Raw genomic sequence first — 16,098 nt, forward strand, 5'->3', positions numbered from 1 at the left:
TTAAGTCTATACATGTAAATAAATGACCTACAATGCAGTTTTCCCTCCCAAAAGGTAAAACTGAAAAATCTAATCTGTAATCCTTCAATGCAAACCTGAAAGTCAACATGATAGGAAGTAAAATGATTCACATGCAGAATTGAATCTTGCAAAATTAAATGAATTCTGTTATAATGGAATGAGTGTGCGACTTGAAAGAATTGCTTACAATTGCTCATACATGAGAAAAAGATAGCTAAGTCTAAATTAAGATGTTAGCTGTGAAGTTTCCAATAGGACCTTGACACGACTGTTGACCTACTCATGACATGATCACACCAGCGAGGATTTGGAATTCTATTAGTATTACCAGAGGAAAAAAGTCAAGGAGTCATCAGGAAAGCAAATCTATAGCGTCTACTCCATCAGCCAATTACTGTTGTTAAAGTAAAATTAGATGGGTATTGACAATGTGAGGGGGATGGGGATTAAGCAGATGACTGAGTGCAACACTGCTGTGGGAGGAACGCTGTTGAAAAAAAGTTATTGTAAAAGTTGTACAGTATTGCTTCAAAAGCATATCCTTTAAAAACATTGACTCTTGCACCCAGTTGTCAACCGACTGCTAAATATACCTTTGTTAGCTAACTACCTTTTGATCACTCCATATTATTTTGTAAATTCCAAATTGCTTGTCCATTAAAGCTACATCGATTAACTCAAGACATACAAATGAGTAAATTTGGATATTTACAAAACATGCAAGTTCCAAATAAATAAAACGAACAGTAATTCTAAGTGCCTATGTATATTACAGCTAAGGCATATGCAGTTAAGACAGTAAAAATGGGGCGCCAACTCCAGGACCGCGATATATTTGAATCCGCAGTATAGCGAGGTCCGATATAACGAGGGGTGGGTGTATCAGTATAGTTTTAAAATATATATTTGTTTTTTAATTTTTAGGGAGCGTGTTTGTTGACTTAGAAAGGGGGAGTACAAGAGACTGAGAAAGGAAGATTTACAGAAAATAAACTATAAAAACTGTAACAGCCTAGTACTAATGAGAGGAGACTCGGGAAACACAGAAGCTAACTACATTGCAAGGAACTTCCCAGACTATAATATTATTAACATTAACATGAAAAATACAATTGTTGGATTTTTTCAGATGGAAAATAAGGAAAGCCATATGTACAGTATTTATTGAAAGTACTCATGACTTCAAGGTTATGTTACATTTTACTCATCCAAAATATCTCACAGTGTCAAAGTTTCTCACAGTGTCAAAGTAAACTACTCCATAACCCAAACCCTTATCTGGAGCGCCGCCTACAGTATATATGCCTGACATTTAGCCACTGTGACAAGAATGGCTACTGTATGCAGTCCTAACTACAAAATGTCTAATCCACCAGCATGGTATAATGGAAGAGCTTGAACCTGATGAATATAGTTGAATCAAAAGGACAGTGGGTAACAAAAATAATAATAATATTAATAATAATAATAATAATAATAATAATAATAATAATAATAATAATAATAATAACAACTTTCAACTGAATGTTGACTTTCTTTTGGAATACATGCTACCAGATTGTTCCAAACTACTCACACTGTGCAGATCAGGGTCCAGCAGTGACTTAATATATGCTTATAAGTTCAATGACCCTGTATCTGTACTAAAGTTGACCTACTTTCTGTCCAGAGTGTCAGATATATTTACTAGAGTTAAAGGGGCTCAGATTATTTAAAAATAATGGCTTTTTTATTTTGCAATGCCACAAGCAAGTTTACATTTTCATTTTAAAATCTACAAGTACAACTTTGGAATTTCTAGAACTGCTGATCTCTTTCTCACCTAGCTCTCTGTGCTTTAATTAATGTGATTAAGAACAGCCCTATGCCCCCCTCTGGTTTGTATCCCCTGAGTTTTCATAAACAGGTTCACGGTTTTCCAGAGGTAAGACAGTTAGAAAAAAGAAGTTGGAATTGTTTTCAAACAATTAGAATTTAGGCCTCTTATACAATCCAGTTTATGTTTTTATTTAGAAAATATATTTTATTATAAAGTCAGCTCCCATGGCAAAGTAAAATGTGTGAGCGAGCAATTAAAATTTAAACAGAGAAATACAAGTGGTATAAAAAGAGAAACAGGGAGACAAGTCAAACCAATTCAAACCAATCCAATGAATTTATGCCTCGCTGGCAGATCTTTACAAGTTATTGGAAAAATTGCTGGAGTTAATATTGACACAGCAATGTGTAAATCAATACATTGAGAGTGAGCAATACATTTTAATTTAAAAAATGTTCAAACTCAAGCAGTAAATCCATGCATTTAGCACATACACAACATCAAGAGGTTTGGGTTGGTGAGATATAATTTTGTAATACATCAGAAGGTGGAGGCCTGAAAGCTTCCCAGATATGCGTGGCGTGCAACACATGCTTTGATTCTCGTTTTACAAAGCAAGCAGCATACATCTAAAATTCATAGTTCATAGTAAACTTAAAGGCCTTCAAGGTGGAATCATCTCAGCTCCATCAATAAAAATGGTTTGAATTCCAAAATTACAACATTTACAATAGCAGAGATCAAATCTCTTTGTAACATGCATTTACTGACCCAGGGGTGACATGTTTACTTCCATGATGATCTGAAGACAGAGTAATCTCAGAATCTTTCCTGCACACAACAGAATACAGCAGCAGAATACTTAATCAGTAATTTCAATATTCCATAACTTTAAACACTCATTAATACTTTTTGAAGTAAAATTATTAAGGGCTCCTGAGTGGCACATCCAGTAAAAGCACTCGCGTAGAGTGCAAGATGCACCCTATATCCTGGAGGTAGTCGGTTCGAGTCCAGGCTATTCCTTTGCCAACCAAGGACGGGAGCTCCCAGGGGGCAGCGCACAATTGGCCGAGTGCCGCCCGGGGGGAGAGAGGGTTGGGTCGGCCAGGGTGTCCTCGTCTCACCGCGCCCCAGCGACCCCTTTGGTCTGGCCGGGCGCCTGCGAGCTTGCCTGTAAGCTGCCCAGAGCTGCGTTGTCCTCCGATGCTCTAATTCTGGGTGGCTGCATGGTGAGTCTGCAGTGTGTAAAAAAGCAGTCGGCTGACGGCACACGCTTCGGAGGACAGTGTGTGCTCGTCTTTGCTCCTCCCGAGCGTGGGTGGTAGCGGTGAGCTGAGCTAAACAAAATAATTGGACACTACTAAATTGGGGTGAAAACAAAACAAAAAAAAATTGGCGACTACTAAATTAAAATAAAAAAATATATATTATTAAAAAAAGTTGTGTGATGCATTATTGAGAATGAGACACACTAGTGTACTGCATGTACTACGTTTCTTCTCATGATGAGTGGATCTTGTGATGCTGTAGGCAAATCATCCATTACTTAAAGTCAGCAAGACATTGAGGAACACTGACAAAGGTATTAGACAAAAAGTTTGCCTACTAGAGATTTATACATATCTGCTGAACAATAAATCTACAACTCCACACCACACCGATTTGCAATGCAGCAATGAAAGAAGCCCTTTAAAACTTTTCTAATTTTCAAGTTTCTACAGAAAAGAACCGTGTTCACAATACCAAAATTTGCATTTAAATAGAAATTCACTTTTTCCCTTTTAAAGGTTATACGATCTAGGTTTTATTAGACAGCCCACCAGGAGGGCCAAATCTTTGAAAGCAAACTAGATATAGATCAGGATTCTATATATCTTTATAAAATGTATGTGTTTCTTTTTTCTTTTTTGGGTTTGGTTTTTTGTTTTTTTTTATGATCAAGGGAACATCAATTGAATTCTTTGAGATAAAGGTAGCAATAGTTCTGTGTGTGAAACATTTGAATTGAAGTACACAACGTACATTATCTTACACCACAAAGCAAAATAGTTACAGAACTGGAGCCAACAGGCTGAGACAGAATGATTACTACACATCTCAAAAACGCTGAATGATTTTATCTGTTTGTTCAGTATTCCATAGTCCACGTCATCATAACTACTTGCCTTCTCATATGTCTAAATCTAACCAAGACTGGCTGATCACACAACCCTGGATTCATCAAAGTATCCAAAACCTGTTTAATTATTATGTCTAATGATTTTAGAGCAGAAATAAAACTCAAAAACTCACTTAAACACTCAATCATAGATTCTGTAAGTCATGTCAGTGAATGTTTTTAAATTCACTGACGTTACATGATTAAAAGAAATAAAGTTTTATAAGCAAAAGGCCTTGAAGTAGTGATAATGAAGGTTTGTTTGTGTGAGCAACCTAATCGTGGGTGCCCCTTTTATTATGATGACTGAGTGAAATAGACTTAAAGCACAGTAAGTAACTGGTACCAAGAACTGTATTTGAAAATGTATAAAAAACAAAACAAAAAAACACCAAATTCCAAATTTTAAAGGAACTGTTATCATTCCTTTAAAATAAAAATGACACATTGGCTAATATTTAAGATCTTGATATTACAGCTTAATAAAAATATATCTGCTTTAAAACAAAGGAAATCACAGTATTACACCAGAGTGTTTCATTCGGTCATAAATTATTTTGTATCATCTGAAGACCTGAAGTGAAAACTGATCCATAAAGATTAGGCATCAGCTTCCCAACGGGAAGTTTGTAAGAGAAGGTAATCTTAGCCTTGATGGTAATAAAATTAAACAATGTCTGATGACCACTGCCTGCCATTCCCAAGTGGTTACTGGAATATTTGTCATGCCTGTGTCTACAGAGCACACATCACATGAACCTTACAATAGGGGAGGAATGTCTTCTACAGTACTGTACAATAGGTTTCCACTAGCTACCAAGTAGCAAACTACTGTTTCCTACATGTTGTTTATATACTTATATTTATCAGTTGTGGATTCCAAACAGATATTACTGTGATTTTATTTGTCAGCCATGCAACACACACATACAGTTTAAAATAATTGTGATCAAAATAAGGAAGGAAAAACAGTCCACAGTGGACCCAACCATTTGTCAATATACTGTGACAACTGGTTATACTTTTTCTTCACCTTCACTATTTGGTCTTCGTGATTTTAATCCTTACTGTAAGATATAGTTCTTTAGCATTAGCTTAAAATGGTCCTTTCCGATACTTTGATTATCCTGGACAGTATTGTAACTGTAAGGAATTTCTGTAAGGAAGTCACTGCTCCAAGTTTTGGAAATCATTCTCATTACCTCACTGAAAATGTTATAATATCTTCTCCTATTCATAGTAGTACCGGTCACTTTCTTGCAGTCTTGATTTTGCAGTAAATGCTGGTATTACATGAAACTTGGTACATACGGAAATGTTTCCAGTTAACAGTATGGAACGCAACACCTTTAATCAAATGAATTTAAGAACTTCATTGGAATGAAACTAAAGAATGAAGTCCAGCACTTGAAGACACATGGCTAGATTAAAGTGCCAAAATCGGGGTTAGCAAAAGTAATAACTTACTGTCACATCCATTTAAACACAGCTCATGTGATTTTCCTATATACTCCCACAGATTTAAAAACAGCAGTCTCCCACAGTCCAAGATCCATATTTAATGATAAATAAACAGTCACTATAGAAACCCAGTTCTAAGGTTTAACAGATTATACATTATAAAGTATATATAGCCACCACATGACCAATGGATCTTGTTCGCAAAGCAAAAAAGTGCAAAGTGGTGAAGTTGTAGATGGAGGATTAAGTCATATCATATCAAAGGAAGGAATGAACTGACAGCTGAAGAGGGAACTTCACAGCATGACTGGAGGGGATTTTTTAATGCTCAGCCAGCAGGGCTAGGGGCCGTGAGATATGAAGCCACTTGAAGAGCTGGCTTTGGTTCCTACATGTGCTGCGGTCACCTTACACTAAACAGTGGTCTGTGACAATCAAACCGCGATCAACAACTGGCTCAGCTGAGTTTCAAGCTGGTGTAATTAACAAAGACTTGGAACCCAGGAATGCTACAGCTGACTACCCTACCAAGCTTAGTTAAGCGTTAACAGAAAACAGTATCAAATAAAAAAGCACTGAATTAGACAGCCTTTTTTGTCACCCTACAAATAAATATGAGAAAGTAACTAAAAAATGAAATGGAAATATAACAGTCATATATTTTAGTGAAACTTCAATGACTGCATTTTTCATACTGCAATCCAGAAAGGAAGATCAAATAAGTAGCACAACCTGCAAGTATTCAGCAGGGTATCAGGTTATGTTTTTTCATTGCAAAAATGATAAAAACATAAAAATACACATACACCCAAAAGAAGAGTATTGCTTTTGCTAGTTTCATTGTCACACACAGTATTAGGAACTGTATTAAGATGTACATTTAAAAAAACATATTTTGTATAATAAATTGTGTAAAGCTTGCTAAAATGACAAACAGCAGCAGCAGCAGCAGTTAAAACCCAGAAGTCATAACAATAAATATAAGTGCAAAGTACTGCATATCATTTTGTGTCACCATTTACAAAACCAACTAGGCCTAAATAATTATGATTGCTCTAACCCCCATAAGCAGCAATCCTTGCTCACAATATGCCCACTATATCATTCCTTACTATACATGTATATTAGGTCATCTCTGCTGTTAATGCTTCTTGACCCATAATTCTTTTCTTCTTGCGAACAGCCTAGCAAGGGTAAAATACATTTGTTGTGACAAAGTGGGAATACACAATCCACAAATAAACCTATAGAAAGCCTGAAGGGCCGGGAGATACAACTATGTTTACTCTGTAGGTGTGAGGAATCTTCTTATCATTTGAACACCACAGAAAAGGAAGGAAAGCAGTTTATTAGATTGCTTCTGCTTTGTATACTAGCATAAAGCAGCCAGACTTGTACAACACCACTGGTATTATTGCAAAATACCTCCAGTTACATATAGTGTAAGAAATTAAACAATGAAAACAGAATTTATTTGGTTATCTTTCTGGAGTAAGTCTGTATGTTTAGAGGAGCATTACTATCAGGAAAATAAGAACAAATTGTGGTATAAACCCCAGATGAAAATTACTTCCAATTATTACTTTCGGTTTACTGTTTTTGTTTGTTTTGTTTTGTTTTTTTATTTCTTGTATCATAAGACAAGGGGGATAAAATCGTAAGAAATAAAATCAGAAATCTGTCTCGAAGCATGTCTGTATATAGGAGAAAACATTAATACATGGTCTGCTAAATACATTTTTTTTTAAATTATTATTATTATAATTATTAAATAATAATAATAATAATAATAATAATAATAATAATAATAATAATAATAATAATAATAATAATAATAATACTGCAAGAAGGGATGCAGTGGAGTTTAGAAAGATTAATAAAATACAAAAAAAAATCCTAAGGCTAGAGTTTAAGAAAATTAACTAATTTATTATTTATTTTACCCAAGTACAGTACATAAAAGATACAGAAATCTTATTTTTCTTCACTGCTTTCTTCACTCAGAAAGTCGGTATTGTACCAGTTATCTGGAGTTTCATCCCCAAATATATTAAAGGAAATAGGTGGAATGTCACTCATTTTGGGCAGTGGTTTTGTAACCAATAACAAATAAAATGGCAGTTTGTCATGGAATTTAGAATGCAGTGGTGCGTAGTGATTTATTCATTGTTAAGCGTCTCATTAGTATGCAAGCCATGCTAGGAGGCTGTGTGGTCCAGTCGTTAAAGAAAAGGGCTTGTAACCAGGAGGTCCCCACCTCAGCCACTGACTCATTGTGTGACCCTGAGCAAGTCACTTAACGTCCTTGTGCTCTGTCTTTCGGGCGAGACATAGTTGTAAGTGACTCTACAGCTGATGCATAGTTCACACACCCTAGTCTCTGTAAGTTGTCTTGGATAAAGGTGTCTTCTAAATAAACAAATAAAAATAATAATAATAATAATAATAATAATATACGCTATATATACGCATGGTCATGTGATGCTGTTTAACCAATCAGATGTTATTTTTCCAAGTCGTGTTTTATATATATATATATATATATATATATATATATATATAAATATATATCTATATATATATATATATATATCTATATATATATATATATATATATATATATATATATATATATATATACACACACACATTTTGAGAATGCACACTGTCCCGGAAATGTTTTTGAAGTTTAAGCAAATTGATTATTTAATATTATGATTATAGTAGTTTTCAATAAGAAGACTTCCATAACGAAACTGCATGGACACAATTAACCCTACTTTAAATCTTTTTTAAATGCACTATCTAAAGCCAAGCTGTCTTTAGGGTGATAGGAGAGTCCCACAGATAGATTTACTTCAAAGGCTGACAATTCATAATTACAGACTGCCACAGAAAATCAGTACATAATAGCAGCGATTGGAAGTACAAGCGACACCTTGAAATGATAGTTTATGATATCCTAGCCCTTTAGAAATGTCGACACCACAGTGATTTTTGCAAGTATTGTAACTGGGGAAGAATGCAAAGCATAGTGCTTTTAAAACCTTAATACCATGTCACAATTAAGAATTTAACTTTAAACTGAAATAAGGTAATACACCAAAAAATACTGTATACTAAAGATTTTAGCAGTTTACATTTGTATTAACATTGTATTCTACACACACACTTTTTTATAAAACTAAATCATTTAGAATTTATTTTTATAAATGATTACTACAATTTGTTTTGAAACACAATAATTGAAGCTTTTAAATAGCACAAAAAAAATCTAGTATTTAAAAATGAAGATTGCATATTGCAAGTGCACTATGATTGCTCAACATGACAACACTGTTATGCTTGAACTGTAAGAACATTGTAAAATCCAAACCTTTATCGATTACAGTATTTTTATGATATTGGGCATGATAAACTTTATAATAATGCAAACTTTATTTTCCGTGATCAAATATATAACTTTACGGTAGAGCAAACCTCTAACATGAAAAAGGCATGTCAACCATTTGTCAAAATTAAACAAAATCACAAAGTGCAGACTCTCTGCTTCCATAAGAAACACACAGATCTAAAAAATATTAGCCTAGATAGGACTGCAACTTCAGATTCCTACAAAAAACAAATTCGCCTGAACTTATTTATAACTTCATATCTGAATCATCTGGCATGTTGGCATTTTTAGGTAAACAGATAGGCCCTGTAATTAATTCCTGGTCTTAGGAAGAAAACAGATGTTTTCTTCAGCTATGTAATTAGCATAATTAATGAATGCTAATCAATCCAAACAAATTATTTTTTAACATCTAAAATACATCACAGAGAAATCCCACTTGCTACTGACCTAATATGCTTCTAATAGGCAATTGATCAAAAGTAAATTAGACACTGAGCAGTGGTGAACTTTATAATACAGTCCAAGAATAGAATTGCAAACCAATTCACAAGTTTTAAAAGCAAAAGGCCTAATTAGTGTATTCTGGGAAAGTAAAGCTAAAGCAGAATCTTTATTTTTTTGCATAGAAATGGTAAAATATAAATTTTGAATTCAACTAGTCAGTCAGGAGAATTAAAGTCGTATACCTCATATGCAAGAAATAATAGAAAGCACTCAAACAGTTTTAAGCATCTGTTGATGAAAAAATAACGGTATATAACAGCACAATTAAGTGAATAATGCAATCTGCAACCAGCCATTAAACAAAAGATATATGGCCTAACCGTAATGTCAGATATCAACTTCGTTCTGGTTCCTGTTTTCCTAATTTAAATCGGCATCAGGCTTTTTGTACCTGTTCAAATTACAACAACGAAAATGAATGTACTAAATTTAGTGTAACATCTATGGGTTTAGTCTGAAACGTTTATTGAATGGCTAATTGTTTAGTCGTACCAGTTGGCAGTAAACTGAAGCCTGTACACATTTAAACCACTATTCAAAGGTCTTGTATCAAGGCGATTTAATATGGGGAATATTCAGTATGTTATGTATTAGGAGTGTTTTAATACTCATATTCCACCTATGAGAAAAATACAAGTGTGTATATATATAATCCCACAATACATTGCTGTCAAGTTGACTGTTGGATGAGTTAATCTACGATACAGGGAAAAGGTACAATCTTTGCAGCATTTTGTATTGATTCCATTTACATTACAACACTAGGCTTCCACTTCTTTAACTATTAAATGGACCCGAAATAGATTTTCCATTTTACGCCGAAGCAAAAGGGAAAACATTAGACCATAACAAAAGTGATATAAATGTATCAAAAAACAGATGAACAAACATTGGGGAGATTTATTACCAGGATTTTAATAAATCCAAGAAAGATGAATTGATTTTGGTTAGTGATATAAGCGACAATTTATTGGTTGGGAAGATGCATTATTTTCCAATTGTTATAACCTACAGTAAAACTGATTTGTGTCCTATTGCATTTTATGGAAAAAGGGAGAGCAACTTTCAATGATTTAGATTAAATGTATTAATCAAAACCAGCCACTGTGAACTATATATCTACAACTTAAGAAGATTTTTGACATTTAATTCTGTAGCAATATTTTGGCTCTGCACTTCTCTTTCCAAATCCAATTGGTGCTACAGTTGGGAGATTTCCGGTTTTAATTTTATGAGGCTTAAAGTAGCTTTTAACCATCCATGCGGCAAATACTGCGAGATTAGAAATATTTAGTGTTTTCTTACCCCTTAACAAGGATAATCCTTTAACAAAATGAAGTGACCTTTGTTGCTTAATAACACTGTTATATTTCACCACTTAAATGAATGGTTCATAATTGCATAATGGTTTATGGTGATCACCAAAAACTTAATTACCTTAATACTGCTTTTCTCAAATAAATATCTCATGCAAAAATGAAAAATCTTTACGGTCACTGTGAAACACCTTAATTGATTTTACAAGAAATTATATAGTTAGTAAATCACACAATAACACGTGAAATTAATAAGCCTGGAATCAATACATTTCTTGTAAAGCACTAACACCACTAATAGAGGCATACATTTCTTACAATCACATAGTATATTACTTCTTATTTTTCTATCTTAATTACAAACCTTTTTGGTTAGGCTTACAGGGGTAAATTTGATCATTTTCACATCTTTCCTAGGTTTACATCAAAATGTTCATTATACACATATACTTAAAGCAGCAATTTGTTCATATATCATTGTAAGTTGTCTCATTATCAAGCATTTACAGTGTCTCAATTGTTTCAATTAAATGGGGCAAAAAGCAGAAAAGTTCTTATTGCTGGCCTAAAGACCGATTCCATACTTTTTTTTTTTTTTTTTTTTGTCTCGTAAGCACTTTGCTAATGGTTACAAAAAACACCACTTGACAAACTAAATATTTAAAATAAATGTTAATATTTACAGAGATGTCAACTTCTGAAAGGAGAAAACATCTTTTTTTAAGGCCAGTGACTACTAGCCCCTAGAAATTAAAAGATTATTGGGTTCTGGCAAGCCAACTACCTCATTTTTGCTGTTCAATCTATCATTTTCATAATTGTAACACATAGCACTGTAACACCCCCCCCCCCCCCACCCACATTTAATAGAGAACATTGAACTTTGCCAACAGTTGTGTTGGCAAAGTTCAATGTTCTCTATTAAAATCACGGAATTTGTGTCCACCGTGACTTAATCCCATTTTACTGACAAGCAACCAAGTAAACGTGCGATTGATAATGATAGCAAGGCGACATTTACACAGAAGTTTCTGAAGTACCCCAAAACTGGTAACTAAGCAACACGGTTCAGAGGTTTTAGTATGTCAGTTAAAATGCCACAATAAAAACCGTCAGTGAAATACAGTATTATTTAAGAACCATTCATTCGTAAAAATAATTAAAACAGGAAAACACACATGGTATTGAAATAATATTCCATGAACGTTCAGTGAGTATCCATCATTTATTTATTTATTTATTTATTTATTTAATGAAAATAGTAGTATTATACCACTTCGCCGTAGCAGAACCTCCAAAATAGTAGCTGCTATAGAATTGTAGCAGTTGGCATCTCTGCATTTACCTGCCATTTAGCATCAAATACAGACAACCCTTTTCAATTCTAAGTCCTTAATTACTTTATAATAATCCATTTAATCTTACTGTACCTGCCATGCACTTCCACTTGATATGTACAGTAGGTATCACATGTGCAGTGTTTTTAAAGCACATAGAAAATAGAAAACATTTATCATCATTTAAATAGTTTATACCATAGCAGGTTAAAGAAAGCATTTTTAAGGTAGTCGCTCACTTCCTTGGTCATTTAATGTAGAAAGTGAAATTGTCCCAACACTCTTTCAGTGAAAAAGCCAAAATGGACAATGTCTAGTATATTATCAAATTGGTTATGTGATTGTCTAATTGATAATTTATTTTTCAAATGGGGGGGGGGGGGGCACTTTCAGCAAGAATGACTTTTTCAAAGCTACACCTTACTTAAGTTGCATGCCATAAGCAGCATGAAAATGAATCTATCAGTTGTAATAGCTCCTATAACACACCAGAATGAAATTGCAATAAGTCTAGAAAATAGGCTACAATTTCAGGCTATGCTCAGGCAAGCAGTGAAGCAAAATAAAAGTAGGTAGAATTGGGATCAAGGGCTAGATAGCATTTACCTGAACCATGACCGTTAAGGACAGAGTTCATAGGCCAAGGTACTTATGAGATCTTCACTCACTGGCTTTTGAAGAATAAATTGTTGCGATGAAGGCTAACGCAGTTAAAGTTTAGTACACAGTAATTACAAACACATTGGTTTGAATATAAAATGCCCCTTTAAACACTGTATTTAAGCACTGTCTTTGGGTCTATAAATGGGTGCATCTGTGTATCTCCTAAAACATCTTAACGCAAAACAGAGACTGAAATCTAAAGGAAAAATTGGTCATTTATAAACCTTATACATTTTGGAATTGATGAGAATTCATGCTATTACAAAGGCAATAAATTAGTCATCCTAAATAGTTGGAGGAAAAAAAAAACTGACTTTGCAGATTGGACATTCATAACTTGTTCTACATCATTATCTTTTTCCTGTGATTGTCAATGGAGAGGCAACTTCTATTTTTGCTTGATAATCAATTTGAGTGCTTACATTTTTAACGAAAAGTAAAATAAAATTGTAATCTACCTTTCCAGTGGATGGCTGCAGTGCGTTTTTGTTCATCCTGGATGGCATCCCATGCAGGCGACCCAGTCTAGCTTGAAAACCTTTGAAAAAACATAATAGAAAAGAGTAAGTAAATAAAATATAAATGGTAAAAAAAAGAAGTATCTAAACAGCACAAAGGATGTTACCAGGAAAGTACATATTGCTTCATTATGATGTGCCTACCTGGGAACAGGGGCAGGAAGGTTGAGTGTATAAAGGCTAATTAATACTTTATCACATAGAAAACTATGAATTTAAACTTCATGGTTTATATAATGTGAAACCATTGACAGAAATCTTGTTTGGGAGCCTAAATGTGAAAATGCAATAATTTAACACTAATCAAGGTAAAGAAAACCTCTTTCCTACAAACTGGTGTGAACACCTTAAAGTTTATTGGATTTAACAACTTTCTTAGAGGTATTACTGCAAAGACTAAAAAAAAAAAAAAAAAAATCAAAAAAAGGCAGGATAAAAAATATTTAACTCTCACGAGACTTTTCAGTAACATGAGATTGACAGCCTAACACTTCACAGTTCAGCTTTAGGCCACTAGTGGCTAGCACTGAAGCAAACAAGTAAAACCATTTAATAGCTTAACAGCACCAATGGGGAATTAGAGTGCAACTGACCTCTTTGGGCTGACTCTGACATAAGGGGGAAGGAGCCAGTTAGGATGGTCTTAAAGACCGGATTAGACAGCTCTTTCTCCAGCTCTGAGGAGTCCTCTTTTTCCCACCAGGGGATGACCCCAGCGATGCCGCAGGCCCCTCCAGACTCACCCTCAAAGAACCAGTCACTCTGCTCATCGTCACCTGAGTGAATTTAATTAAACCCAAGAAGCATTGTCAATGAAAAACAGGAAAACTGCACTTTAAGTCAATCCCACAGTTCTCTTTTGTCAGAGCTGCTTTACCATCTTTGCCAGTAATTGAAACCAAACATAACTGTTAGTAAAACTCTACAGACTAGAGTTTATAAGGAGGCATTTCTTTATCGTACTGGCATGTATGTGTATGTAAAGTAATTACATTTACAACATACAAGCTCATTTGGAAAGCGTATGGGTTTCAAATATGTTTACCTGTTTGATATCCAATTTTGTGCGATTTGTATGATACTCTTTAGTTTCAGTTTTGGTCAACACTTTCATTAAACACCTTATTCAGTTTAATAGTCTTTGTATTAATTGAAACAGCTTAATTTTTTTATACCTTTTTGTCGCATACTGGTTGAAAACAAACAAACAAAAAACATGAGATATAAGACTTAAGACATTTATTAATTGCTCATTTGTATGCACAGATTAACCGATTACAAAAAACTAAGATGAATAGCCTTATTTTAAAACCAGTATTAGTGAAACAGTATCTTCATGATACATATACTGCTTTTAAAATATTACAATCATTAGTAAAAACTTTTTTTTTCAATTCTAATTCTAATTAAAACATTTAGTAAAGAATATTAGATTCTGTATATTTTTTTACTTTGTTTAGGGTGACAGGACAACACTTCGCCTTTGTTCTCCTGGTAAATTGTCTATTTTGTAAAACATTTTTGGTGCTTGGAATTTTTTTGCTCATGAGAGGTAAAGGACACTAGCACTGACTATAGTCAAAGCTGTGTGATCACATCTCAACCCTGCCCTGAACACCTCTCAGTCTTAGGCCTTTCTTAAACAGACTGCCCGATTACTTGAGACCACCAAACTCGTTTCACTTGTGACCTGAGCCAGGCACAACTGGGCATGAAAGCCTGCTGCACTACCTACTCCCTGAAATCACCTTTCATTTTTAGATTACAATTTTGACTTCTCAAAACCAGTAAGAAGTTTAATACAAGAAAGGATCAGCATACTGGATTAATAGAAGTTTACATGCTGAGTAATATAAATGGTGTAAACCCTATCCTTTCAGCCCTATCCAAAGAACAGGAAAGGTGACAGCTGGATGACTTCACTACATCATACAGCTCTCTAAAGTGGACTTCAAGTAGTGTGCTAGACAGGGTCAGAGGTATTATTATTATTATTATTATTATTATTATTATTATTATTATTATTATTATTATTATTTTAAATGCAGTCTGCAATGTTTTACAGGTAGGACATAAAATATACGAAAAAGTGGTCTTTGAGTCTATATTCCCTGCAATTTGGACACATAGGAGAGCTAGGTCTGCAGAAAATAAAATAAAAAATAGACAATGTCACTTTCTGTTAAAGGTATGAGTATTTACAAGAGTACTTGCATATTCAACTGATCCAAGATAAGACAACAGAGAAACCTGCCTTTCTAGTGACACAATGCGAGAGGACTGATCCGACTTCAAACCCCTCACTCCACTGTAACCTTACGGTACTTATCATTAAGAGGGCACACTTGGGAATGTCATCTATTCACAGCCTGAAAACAAAACCTTACCTTGAACAATCATATCCCTTAGCAATTACCTAGAAAGTCCAAACTTTAAAATGATTTGCCTACTTGCTAAGCTTTTCTTCTATTTATTCACATGATGTTTACCTCCCAATCAAACTGCATCTTAAAAATACGTATTGATGCTTGCTACAACAGAACTAAATTGATGCAAGGGTTGAGGAAATATTCTAACCTGTTCAATTGCAGGTTTTCCTCATTCTGTTTTAATGATCTAAAGAGTGGCAGATCTAACTACAACTACAGTAGCCTTTAACTATATATTATTCCTAATGATGTTTTCCCTAGGGGTGATTAACTAGTCCCTTTATTAACACCACAAAGGCATTACACACATAGTGAAAAAAGGTTCATGACAGTGCAGGTTTAATACATTTAGGGTGATGGTACTAACATTTAACAATGTTCAATTAATTTAAAGGAGTGGTAAGACATTCCGTTACCTCTTATTTGTATTATTAACATTACAGTAGTAATCAAATTACTACAGTAACATTAT

General features: G+C 34.1%; 1 protein-coding gene across 3 annotated transcripts in view; it reads right to left on the bottom strand.

Annotated features, from left to right (window-relative positions):
• The window catches only part of gpatch2 (G patch domain containing 2), a 105,871-nt gene that overhangs the window by 75,724 nt on the left and 14,049 nt on the right, over positions 1-16,098 (bottom strand). For 2 of the 3 annotated variants that reach the window (XM_059024305.1, XM_059024306.1), the window contains exons 4-5: positions 13,791-13,973; positions 13,138-13,217 (exon numbers count right to left, since the gene is read on the bottom strand). In XM_059024305.1, coding sequence (XP_058880288.1) covers positions 13,138-13,217; positions 13,791-13,973 — 263 coding nt within the window. The remainder of the gene's footprint in view (positions 1-13,137; positions 13,218-13,790; positions 13,974-16,098) is intronic. The other variant, XM_059024307.1, reaches the window with a different exon arrangement.

The sequence above is a fragment of the Acipenser ruthenus genome, chromosome 5 (assembly GCF_902713425.1).
Source record: "Acipenser ruthenus chromosome 5, fAciRut3.2 maternal haplotype, whole genome shotgun sequence".
Lineage (NCBI taxonomy): Eukaryota > Metazoa > Chordata > Actinopteri > Acipenseriformes > Acipenseridae > Acipenser > Acipenser ruthenus.